A 12,835-nucleotide genomic window follows, 5' to 3' on the forward strand; every position below is an offset into this window, starting at 1 on the left:
GTTAGATTCAGTTTCACTGCCTGACCAGAGCAGCTCAGGGCTCCCATTCATTTTGATCAGAGTAACAGAGACAAATTAAAGGCAATTTGGATTCGGTGTCACCCCCCCCCCCCCCCCCCCCCTGCCGATTAGCTAACAGGAAATAGCTGTCTTGAGCAGTTATCTTTGATCTGTGTAAGAACATGATGTGGAGAAGAACAAACCTGCAGCTCATCATGTGCAGAAATCCATCATTTGAGACCTTAATGGAAACATCGACATTCAGGATTTTTTTTTAGGATTTTGTTCTCAAACTTGAAGCTTTCAGAAATGAAAGGTTTTCAGTTTTTTTGGGTGGAGTAACTGTTTTTTTGGGACACAGGTCCATGTTATCATCTGGTTTGCTTGAGCGTGACCATTAAATGGGCATGTATGTGTGTGTGCACGTGATTGTTGAGAGCCCTGTGACCTGTCAGGTAGTAAACATGTTTTAGAGAGAAGCACAGCTTCAGTTTACAACAATGCAAGCATGTGCACATGTCCAGGTTTGTCTGCATGCGCGGTCCAGGTTTGTTTCGGCAGGGGGAAGGTTAATGTGTTACAGTCACCAATGTGTGAACAGAGCACAATGGCTGCACTGTAGAGGCTCCTGTTTACTCAGACTCACTTCCTCCCTCATTAGCTCCCTCTACCTTCTTCACAGAGGGGAAAAAGTAGGTTAAAGGAAAAGTCCTGCCTGGAGTCATTCACCAGAGGGGACTGTGCCTCTGATCATTAGATGACACTGGTTAACCCTGAGAGTGAGGTCACATTTTAGTCAGCGTTGCTCCTAGAGTCCTTCAAGCGTTTAACAGCAAGCCAGGATAAAAGAGGGAAGCATGAAAAAAAGAAGAGGCTCCTGCCGACACAAAGTGTTTCTTGACCTCTGTTTTAATCAGAGCGAGTCTTCAGCACCTCCTCTCTGACAGACTTTCTGCCTCGATGACAGTAGAAAAAAAGATCTGAGGTGAAGATTCACCTCATCTGTCAATCCAGCGTTCCCGTCTGAAGGTTCATGAAGCTGAATGCAGACACGTCGGCTTAGAATTACACAGCAGGTTGGTCCTTCCACTTTTAGGACTGACGGTCTATGAAGAGACAGTTTTTTGCCACTTAAGGGAGTTGCACAATTACATGCATATCTTTAATGACACACTCCACGTGTCATTTCTTGCATACAGCCATCTATTCTTTTCCAATTATTGGAAGTATGCTTTATGAGTTTGCGTGAGTAAGCTTGCAGCAATGGCGTTGTAATTAAAAACATGTCACTGTGATGAAAGGCCAGGGTTTAATAGCATGCAAGTTATCGACTTGATCCCTCCCGAGTCCAAAAATGGATCTAAAAAAACAAGAATGATGTAACGGCCTGAAAGGGCAGAGATGTTTCTGCAGTTTTAGTGTTTTGTGTTGTTCCAAACACAAGTGGATAGAACTGAAATTCACAAGGCTTTTGTAAAACAACACATGTTTGTTTGTTTGTAGACTCATTGAACTTCTGCCCTCAAACACTTATGATGCATGTTCATCTGATACAACAGTGGCCTGGGTTTGCTGAGACTGTTTATACTTGAGGGCAGACTCCTCACAAAGAGCCTGTTCTTTAAGAAGTCATGCCTGAGCTTTGTTTTTTTTAGCTGGCACACCATCTCTGTGTCTGTTCCCACCTGGCATGCCACAAAGCCTTAATGAAAACATCAAAGGCTGCATGCACTGAGGAGGACCAGAGGCTCATTCAGATAGAAACCTTTTTTTTTTTCAGGGATTCACAGGTTGAAAGGCTTTTATACCAACAGTTATAAGCAGAAACAAGCCCAGATCTGCAGGATTGTACGAGTTGCATTCTGAGTAAATGTGAGGTGAGATTCTCTGTTTTCCTAATGTTCTTCGCATTGCCTCCATGGAACAGAAAAGGATCACTCTTAAAAACTGTTTCTACACACCAACTTTGTAACAAGCCAGAACTCACCTGAAGAGTAAAAGCTCAGGCAGACCTGACAGTTTGCAGTAAATGTTGCTGTGAATAGACCTCATTCTATCCAATGACTGTGATTCCACAGCCCTTCAGCTGTTAGGCATTGGGATGATGCACTGCCTGCATCATCCCAATGATTATAACTTTCTTGAATCAAAGTTATAATCATTTGACCAAGCAGACTCAAAGTTTTGCTTTATGGGCAGCACTCTTCTGCAGACACCATCAATGTGGTTTGTTAACAGAAAAATTCTTGGCTGAATTCTGGACCGGGCCGTGTGTCGAGCCTTCAGTCTTTCTGTTCTTTGGGCTGTAAAGATAAATATACTTTTTTGATCCCAGCTTAGGACTGTTAAGTTAGCAGCTTAACAGCCTGTCTGCTTTCACAGAACAACAGTCAGAGTTGAGGGCAAACAGCACAACAGAGGATCACTTTCCTTATTGTGTATCAGGAACACACCAATGGATGTCCACTGATGCAGTCACTTGATGATGTCATTCATTCATTTGCATAACTGGGTCGTGCACGTAGAACACAGTTACATGTAAAACAGAGAAACCGTTGTTGTGATGTTAAAAACAGAAACGTTGCAGCTTCTACTTTTTCAGGGCTCAGAACTGCCTGAGTTAGAATTGCTCTTTAGTGTTCAGGTCAATCAGGCATTTTGCTGTGAATATGTTGCAAAGCATTTTAACTAAAACTGTTTTTATTTGGGCTTGGGATGTTTTTTTTAGGATGTACATGTTTTTGTCTTTTATGTTTTTTAACTTTAACTTTGTGACTTCTGTTCTGTAAAAGGTGCTAAATGAAACTTACTTATTGAATATTGCAACAGTGTTCATGAAAAAGAGTGAAGATTATCTGCTGCTGCTGCTGCTGTTGCAGCTGCAACAGCAGCAGCAGCTGCAACAGCAGCTGCTGCTGCTGTTGCAGCTGCTGCTGCTGCTGCTGCTGGGAAGTTTGAAGAGGTACCAGTGCAGCATCCCACTTGTGCTGTGGCCTGTGGGAGGGGCTGAGCTCACATCAGCATCATGTGACTCAGCAGGTGCTTCTGAGTGTGCAGCACCAGGTGCGATGGATTTCACATCCATCCCAAAAAACATAGTTAATGATGACACGAAAAGGAATTCCACAGCTGCTTTATCACTCGTTATACCATGGACCAGGTGAACACTGATCTGATTGGCTGCTGGGTGTGCATTAAAAAGTGATAACCGCACGCATAAAAAAGAAGTTCCGGTCACATAGCTTAAATGTTCTGTATCACTGCGCTGGCTTATACAATTTTGTACTAGGATATATTTCTTGATTCTTTCATTCCTTCCTATTGCCTTGTGTTGTGTTTTTAAAACTTGTCTTTATTCTGTGCTGCACACAGATTTGTTGTCACGTGGTTGAAGAGCATAACGGTGTTCTGAGACGGGGGCTTACGCTTCACTATGTGTTGCTGAACAGCTGATAATCTGTTTTTGTTTGTTTGACAACCATTTTTCAATCATCGTTCAAGTTAATAAAAAGAAATGTAAGCCTTCGGTCATTGCGACAAGTTTTCAGCCCTTAAAGTTTCTTTTTCTTCCACTGTTTGGAAGTGGGACCAAAAAAGAAAAAACAATGGAACATAGACCGTTTTGCTAACTCACACCTTGATGCTGTCCTTGGAACCAGTCTGGACTGCTGGCTGTTAGAAAATACTAATCCTCATTCTCTGGGATTGGGTTTTTGCACTGCACTTAATGAATCATCTGCGTTTGGTGCGTCCGACAGCACTTGGTTTTATAACCAAGGGGGTTTTGTCTTTCATAAACTGTTGTGTACACACAGCTCTGGCTTCTGCCTGCCACTTAGACCATATGTCACACTGAAACTATCGATTGGTTGTTTTGTGTACTATAAAAAATAACTTGGAATGGATTTGAGCAAAGACCCCTGGACCTCCCTATAGTGTAAAAGCAAACCTCACAGACTGTGACTCTTTATTATGTCTCAACATACTGTAGCTGATGAATTAGGTGTATTAGACAAAGGAAACAAACTTGAGAACTAGGGTTGGTAAACATTGCTTTCATAAGACTTGTTCCAAAACCTGAGAAAATTGACTCACTCCTCTTACATTTGGAAGACTCATTTGAACCTTGAATTTTAGAAATCACAATGAGGATGTACACAACACCAAAAGAATTAGAGTCAGTTTTCTTTTACTGACATTAAGCAGAAGGAAGGCAGTTTCACTCATTTATTTTGGGTGACCACTCTTGTTGCTCTTGGAGAAGTCTCCGTTTTTTCCTCTTGCACATTCTGCTGGGTACACACACACGGCTCAAGTTTTTCTTTCACTTGCAAGCAGAATTAATCAAATGGCAGAACATAAATCACAATCTCAAAATAAATGCATCACAATCAAGTCCTAAATGTGTCTGAGACACACATTTGTCTGTGTTGTGCTGGTAAAGGCTTATTCATGCGTTTGACATATTCATAGACTTGCAGCAGCACAATTCTTCCCTTGTTTGTTAAACTATTGCTGTTTCTTGTCACTCAGATGTACTGGACTGGTCCATGAAAACCAAATTCTCATCAGACCTTTATAAAGAAATACAGCTTAAACAAACTGAACTTAACTGAAGTCTCCATACGGATGTATTAAAAACAGAATGAAAGCCATACATTCATTTTTCAACCCAGTTTGTTTATTTAGAGCCCAGTTTGAGTTGGAATTTTTGTTGGAATTCTGCTCTACTAACAATCACTGACAGGAGTTCAATGTGGAATTCTAATCCTGAGCAAACTTTGTTTTGCTGAAGAGCAACTGCTTGTTTTATGGATTAGCCCTCCAAAAATGTGGACATCAAATCATTTCTGTTCCACATTTCATTCCGGAGGAGCAGAATGAGCTTGGGAAACTGCATTACCTGCAATGATCCAAGTGGGAATACTGAGAGCTATTTCAGCTGATTATTGAGTTTGATGGGGGGGGCAGACTGTGTTAAAAAGAAAGCCTTAAAGGCTTAAAGAAATGTCAAAATAGTGGATGAATTACTGCATGCCTCTGTAGAGATGCACAAAGCGTAAAATACCCTATAAATAAAAAGATAAAAGAAAAACTGTCAGAACAATGAGCAGGAAGCCAAAATAGCAGAAGAAGACAGAAGAGCTGGACTGAAGCTGGAAATAGTCTTAATGTGCTTCCAAAGACAAAAAGTCCTGAATGGTCTGGATGCTGGACAAAAACCTGAACTCTAGGGCTGCACGTAAACTTGCAATTTAAGATATTAGTGATCAATACTGCGATGACGATATCATTTGCAATACATGAACAAATAGCAAAACATCTAAATACATCATTTCCATTTCACTGCAACAGTTTAATTTAAATGAAAGACAACAAAACTTAAATTACTCTCCAAATAATACATAAAAGGGCTGCATCTGATTGGTCAACAACGTAAACGGGTCGACACGATTGGTCAAACACATAAAGGGATTTATGTGATTAGTTAAATACTTCAAGCTGCCATAAGATTGTTTTAACACATTTAAAGTTACCATTTATCGCAATTTTTGCAGACTTTTACGATATGAGCATTGCACAGCTTGATGTTTGATAAATTGATGAACGATAAATTAGCGATTTATTGTGCAGGTCTACTGAAATCTACTGAAACTGCAGGGATGATGTCATTAGGACTCCATGTATGTGACATTCCAGCCACTGAAAAGCTGCTTCTTTCACACAGGAAGCATCTTCTCCTCACATGTTGGTGAACAAGCTCTTCTCTCAGAAAGTGAATAAAATAATTCAGTTTCTGAACTTCACTGTCATTAGTTTATATGCCATTTGCACATGTATTGCATGCATACATTATCATTTGTCAGTAGCAGTAATATTTTGGAGCTTTGGGCAGTTAACCTGCAGCTGAACAGCTCACCTGTCCATAACGAACCACATGCTCCATGCAGGGCCAGTGGTGATGTATGTGAATGGGATTGGAACATGCTAACTCCCTCCCACATACAATCAGGCTCTTCTCTGAGGTAAATACTGGCTCTCATGGGATGAAGCAGAAAAACTGCCTGGAATGAACAGATGATTTTACAGTTGCAGTCAGAATAGCTGCAGGCTGTTGTTGCACAGTGGGCTAAGGTGGAAGTATCCTGGCAATTCTTCATCTGAGGATGACAAGGTCTCATGAAGCCGCTGGGGGAGCTAAGTAACAAGCGTCTTTCCTGTGATTAAAAGCCCACAGCTGCTGGACCTGCTGTGCATGCTGATGGCTTTGTGGGAGGTCATCCGACTGCTGCATCTCACGTTCTCTTCACCTCTGTTTTTGGTTCTGACTCATTTCAGCAAACCCCTTTAAAGTGACATTGGTGAGCTGTGACATGTTTCAGCTCATTCCCTGAGCTTCCTCTTTGAACAGCAGGTTTTTTAATAACTGTTTTTATGTTTTAGGAGTTCAAGATTCCCTTCAGGAAAAGGTCATAACAGTGTCTGGAGAGGGAACAATCCACAGCCCAGACTTCCCACACACCTATCCCAGGAATATCGAGTTAGTCTGGAGACTGGTGGCCACTAACAACACGAGGATCCAACTCACATTTGATGACAGGTTTGGGCTGGAGGACCCTGAAGATGGAATATGCAAGTAAGACAAAAATAGTTTTAATACAGTTATTTATTTGGGGTTAAATGGGATTTGTTTTCTGGTAAGAATTATGTCAGAAAGGCAAGAACAGCCTGAACTTGTCCATCCTACTGTGTCAGGCTTTATCTAATGAGGGGTTTCCTCCTCCGCATGTCAGATCCATGAGGGTCTGCGGTCCAATCACGTCCTTCCTTAAAGATTTAAAGTGTGGCCATTTGTGAAATTGCCTTTCGGTTGCCATAGCACTTCATGAATATTGAAAGGTCCACAACAGTAATTTGTTTCACCCAAGGCGCCACCGTACCTTTGATCAGAGCTGCAGATTTGCTGCATATTTTAAGCTTCTTGCTGAGAAGTCTGAAAGTGCCACCCCCCATATGGAAACATGCATCCTCTCTTCTGGTTCAGGTGATACAGGTCTACCTCAGGATGCAGCCTGACTGCCTCCGTCTCATTGTCTTATATCTGACCAGTGTTGGAGCCTATGAGGCAGTAGTCAGAGAAGGGAGGTGATGCCTTCACTTATTACTCCTGGAGAGCCCCCTAATGGATTATAAAGAAACTACACTTCCTTTTAGAGCTCTGTCAGTTTTATCATGACAGATGCAGACGAGCATTTATCTTCTGTTTAAAAGAAGATGTCAGTGAGAGTTCAGCCTCCCTAATCAATGAGGAGTTTGTGATTTTGACTCTGGGCTCCACTGTGACACGCCAAACAAAGCTGATTCAATAGTCTTAAGTGCTGTAAGGCGCTGTCATCCATTCCAGCTTCTGCTCCTCACTTCACTTGCTTTGTTCAGTCTCTGCTGGTCATTGAGAGAAAAAGAAAACAGCAGTGGTAACCTGAGCCCCAGCACACCTGCCGGGAGCCTGCTGCCTGTTGATGAATGGGGATGAGGTTGTTGTCAAAATCCTGTGAGGGAAAGTTGCACCATGGGTCTGTGTGCAGACTCACAACCTTTGTCCCTTCTTTGCAAGACCGCACTCGTCAGACACCTCAGAGCGGGAAGCCAGACGATGAAAAGATTCTTTTTTTTTTTTTACAGGGTCAGGCAAGTCAGCACCACTTCTGCTATTTCACTTTGAGGCTTCCCCCCCCCCCCCCCCCCAACACAATTGGCAGGCTGTGCCGGCAGATGAATGCACATTCACAGAGCTCCATCCCAATCAGCCACTTCATATTTCGAGCATGTTTAAAAATAAATTCCTTGAATTCTCTTTAGACTTCAGTTCTGCTTTAGTTTCTGCCAAGACTAAAGAAGTATTGAGTCACCGCGCTGCAGCCTGTGTCGTGTCACCCCCGCGCTGCTGCACATGAGGATGGAGGGGGTGACGCTCCACACCGTCAGGGATAAAGCAGCAGCAGTGGGATGGGTGTTTGGCTCTCATCGTGAGCCTGGAGTGAGAAGTTGTTGCTGAGATGCAAAGGAATCCGTGTATTTCAGATGCTCATCTGCTATTCTGTTTGTCTGTGATACAACGAAAAGAACTCTGAATCCATTTGAGCAGAGGCACATTGGAGAAGGATTTGTCTTTCTGTCGGTTGGCATGGCAGCAGAGTTTCTCCCTGATGAGACTCTTTTCCAGAGAGGCCTTCCAGCTCTGTCTTAGTCAGTCATTGAAAAAAAATGTTATTTTTTTTTTTTTTTTTATTTTTTTTATTTTTTTTTTTAACTTGTCCTGTCCAACAGCTAGGCAAACAGATGAGAGCTGAGGGCCTCTTGTGTTGGACATATTTTATTTTAACAAGAGGGGTTATTCATCTTCAGACAAACCAAAGGTATGTCTGAATAAACCCCTTTTGTAATTGAGGCCAAACTTTATTAATTTCAATCATGTTTGAAAATCTTTGGTGTTGGACCGGACGGAAAAGGAAAGAGGGGAAGAAGAGAGAGGGACGTTAGAGAGAGGGGGGGGTAGGAGGGTGATAATCGGAGGGGAAAGGGGGTAAGACCATGAAGCAGCATAGAGCAGACAGACTTACTGGTTGTTTATCGTTACGGTACGGTTCAAATGTAGTACAAAAAGGGCGGGGCCTGTTCACACACACTCAAATATTATCAACACACCTGCTAGCCGCAAAAATGTCCACATGTCAACATGCACACAAAACAGATAGTGTTCACACGCATACTTATGCCTTAAAACCAACTAGTGTGAAATATTTCAGTCATTCAATCATGCACACTGTTAATGCAAAGGTGAGCTAACACCTGTGCTCAGGTGAGTGTTTATGTTCTTCTAAAATGTATGGTGGAATGTGAAAAGAAGGAGGAGGAGCGCCCAGCCACCCCCACACCCACACCCCCGCCGCAGCAGCAGCGGCAGCCGGAATTCCCCCAACGCCACACGGGAACAGGCAGGGAACAACCGCCCCCCGGGCGACCAAGACCGCCACCCAGGCCAGGGCCAGCAGGACCGCCGCGAGGCCCCCAGAGCCAGAGAGCAGGGAGGCGCAGAGGGAAAGAGAGCGCCGCCCCAGCCCAGCCAGGAAAGCAGCCCCCCGCCGCGCCGGAAGAGCCCAACGCAGGGCCCCACCGGAGAGGGACGCCCACAGCCCCAGACGAGCACCCCACCACCACCCAGGAGTTCCGGGCATCCCCCCGCCCCGACCCCAGGTACGAGCCAGGACCCCCCAAGGGAGACCCGCTCCGCACTCCAGGCAGCCACCCACCCGGCCCATGGTTGGTCCAGGTAGGAGCAAGGCAGGGGCCCGCCGCCCCCGCCCAGGAGGGGGGAACCCCGGGGAAAAAAGGGCGGCCCACAAGGGGTGTTATAAATATGGCCCGACCAGGCTCGGCCATGTTGGAAGTTTGGCGGGGCCCAGCGCCCAGGGGCAAGGACCAGGACCCACCCCCCAGGGACACGAACACCCCCGGCTCTGGTGTAATATGAACCCCCCCACCGCGCGGAGAGAGCACCGCCGGGCCCAGGGAGCCGGCACCCAAGGGACACGGCCGCCATCGCCAAGGGGCCCACACCCCCCACCAGGGAAGGGGTAGGGGACAGATGGACCCAGGTCCCACCTTCCTTGTAAAATGTGTGTGCGTGTATGGGTGCTTGAGAGGGTGTTTGTGTGCATGTGTGTGTGTTTATGTTTGAATGTATATATTGAAGGGGGAGGGGTGTGTGTACTAAGGGGGGTGCAGTTAAAATTGGCGAGTAGGGCACTAAGGGGACATCTCCTGATTACTCACAGTGATGTCCCCCCACCCTCCACACCAAGGGGCCCTAAATGTCTAAGGTGCGGTTAAAATTGGCGGGTAGGGTGCCAGGAGGACATCTGCTGCTTGCTTGCAGTGATGTCCAAGCACCCCCCCCTACCAAGGACCCTACATGTCTAAGGTGCAAATAAAACCGAAAGAGGGGGGGCCCACTCCATACGGCAACCATAGGAGGGGGGCCACTCCCAAGTAGCCCCCCCCCCAAGGCGCATCGCAGGCTAGACCCCCCACCCCCTCACCCTAATATGAGGTTATATAAGGAAGGGGGTAAGTTGGGGACAGCTGGTAAACTGTCCCCCGGTGGTCAAACAGCCGTCCCCCAGCCCACCCCCGGCAAAGGGGCCAGGGCCACCCAGCCCAGGGGCCCACCCCCGGAGGCGCCGACACCCCAGGCCCGGCACCACCCGCCCCACACAGCGAGAGAGGAGCCAGAAAGCGTCGCCCCCCCCCCCCGGAGCAAGCCCAGGCCCCCACCCCCAGACGCCGGCCCTAGAAGAGCTCTGGTCAGGCCTCGACGGGATCGAGGAGGCCAACCGGCCGAGGCAACCACTGATTGCCTCAGCGGAGACCCCGACCCGCTAGCCCCCCCGACCCGTACTAATAATGGGCCCCCCCTCCCCCCCAGAACGCCCCCCCACAGGACAGGGCCGACAAGCCCCCCACCCCACCCCACCCCAGACCCCGCAGCCGAAGCGGGTGACACCCAGAGCGACCGGGGGCCCCGAGAGGGTTGTCCCGTCCCGTCCCAGAGCCAGGGAAGGGCCGATCCCAGCCCCAGGTGCAGATGGGCAGCCCATCCGGCGCCGCTGGGCCCCCCCCACCCGAGCAGGGCCCCCCGCCAACCCCCCCCAGCACAGGCAAAGGGACCACCCCCCCAAGCCAAGCCAGACCACCACCCCACCCCCCCACCACGCACCCCCACACCCAAGCCCAGAGGACCACGCAGCGCCCCAGCCCGCCCCACCCAGGCACCGGACCCGACCCCCCGACCAACGGAGCCCCCCACCGCCCCCGCCAGGCACCGGAAGCCCCGACCCCCACCCCAAACCACGGCAGAAGGGCAAGGAGCAGCGACGACCAAGCCCCCCAACCCCTAAGTCATGGAGTCAACCACAGGAGACCAGAGAGACCGAATTCTTTCAAAGCTACTTGAGCTTTGGGCTGACATTTTTTCCAAGCTGATATGATCAAACAGCAGATTTCTGTGTTGACTTATGTTTATATTTTTCTTGTTTTTCCAATTTATTAAAATAGTTTTTTTGGCAATACAAAGAGTTATGAAAATGATAGATGCTAATCCTTCTTCTATATCGATGGCACTCATGTCACCAAGCACACAAAGTGACGGTGAGGCAGTGATTGAAACCTTAAGCCAGACTGATAGATCGGCACAGACCTGCTGCCAGAGAGCCTGGACAGGAGTGCAGAACCACAGTGCGTGCATGTAGCTGTCGGGTAGATTATTATCACAGTGCTCGCAAATGTCTGAGTTACTGAGACCCATCTTGAACATCCTTTGTCCAGTGTAGTAAATTCTGTGAAGAGTTTTGAGATGGATTAGCTGCAGATTTGGACTTTTTGTCAGTTTAAAGGTGTTTAGACAGAGTTCTGACCAGAAGCTTTCATCTGTGCTGATGCTCAAATCTGCATCCCATTTTTTTGTTGGAAGGGCAATATTGTTATCTAAATTACATAAAAGTTTGTATATTTTGGAGAGAGTTCTATTCATTGAAAAATTAATCAGAGTGGTAACTACATCAGGTAGCTTTAAATCGTCGTCTTTAATTTTATACTTTTTAGTAATACTTGATTTAAGTTGCTGATATTCCAAGAAGTTATTAATTCCATGTTTGTCTTGAAGTTCCTGGGGAGTTATGAATCTTCTATCAATAATTACGTGCTCTAGTTGTTTTATGCCCCCTGCTTGCCAAGCTGGGAAGTGAATCATTTTTTTGTTAATAAGGATGTCCGGGTTGTTCCAGATGGGTGTCATTTTGCACGGTTGAATTGATGATTTTGATATTTTCAGAAATTCCCACCAGGCTGTTAAGGTGGCATTTATATTAATGCTTTTGAAACAATCCTGTTTTTTAACTGTTTGGCTAATAAATGGTAGCTGTGACAGGTTGATCTTACCACATAACGCCTGTTCCAAGTCTAACCATGAGTTGGTTTCTGGATTATTTTTTAACCATTTTAAGATATATTGTAATCTATTTGCGAAAAAGTAATTGTGGAAATTAGGTAGTTCTAATCCTCCACAGCTTTTTGCAGATTTTAAAGTTTTTAGACTAATTCTTGCAGGTTTGTTGTTCCATAGAAAGCTTGATATGGATGAGTCTAATGTTTTGAACCATTTTAATGGCGGTTGTGTGGGAATCATTGAGAAGAGATAATTAACTTTGGGTAAGATTTTCATTTTAACCGTGGCTACTTTGCCCATAAGGGACAGAGGCAGGTTGGTCCAGCGTGTTAGATCGTCCTGTATGCTTTTCAGTAATGGGGTGTGGTTTAGCTGCACCAGTTCTTTAAAAAAAAAAAAAAAAAAAAAAAAAAAATGTGTTAATTCTGTTGTATTTGTCCCTCTATGGTTCTGTTGGTTGGTAATCTGCATGCAGAGAGAAATCATAGGTGAAAACTAAGTAGGAGGAGTTCTGCATTAAAGATGGCGTGTGTGTGTGTGTGCGTGTAGTAGACTTACATGCTCTCATCCCACTTTCTTACACTCTAGGGTATGTGTGCCATGCATTTGTAAATCTGATAACCTGAAGTTCAAGAGTTCAATTGTGATCACGGCAATCTGTAATGATCAGGTCATCTAGATAATTGATTAGTCATCTGTCCGTGCTGAGGAGCTGTCTGAGGAACACTTTTTCACAGAAATCCTGGGCATAATTACCTCCCCCATTACAGTGCAGATATCTAAAGTGTACACAATTTCAAAAGCAAAAAGTCCGAACTTCTTGTGACATCC

The 12,835-nt window shown here is 45.8% G+C and overlaps 1 protein-coding gene across 1 annotated transcript in view; it reads left to right on the top strand.

Annotated features, from left to right (window-relative positions):
- pdgfc (platelet derived growth factor c) overlaps positions 1-12,835 on the top strand; it is a 62,728-nt gene that overhangs the window by 32,825 nt on the left and 17,068 nt on the right. The window contains exon 2 of the mRNA XM_011473137.4: positions 6,445-6,637. Coding sequence (XP_011471439.1) covers positions 6,445-6,637 — 193 coding nt within the window. The remainder of the gene's footprint in view (positions 1-6,444; positions 6,638-12,835) is intronic.

The sequence above is a fragment of the Oryzias latipes genome, chromosome 10, assembly GCF_053564925.1.
Source record: "Oryzias latipes strain Hd-rR chromosome 10, Olatipes_Hd-rR_3.1".
Lineage (NCBI taxonomy): Eukaryota > Metazoa > Chordata > Actinopteri > Beloniformes > Adrianichthyidae > Oryzias > Oryzias latipes.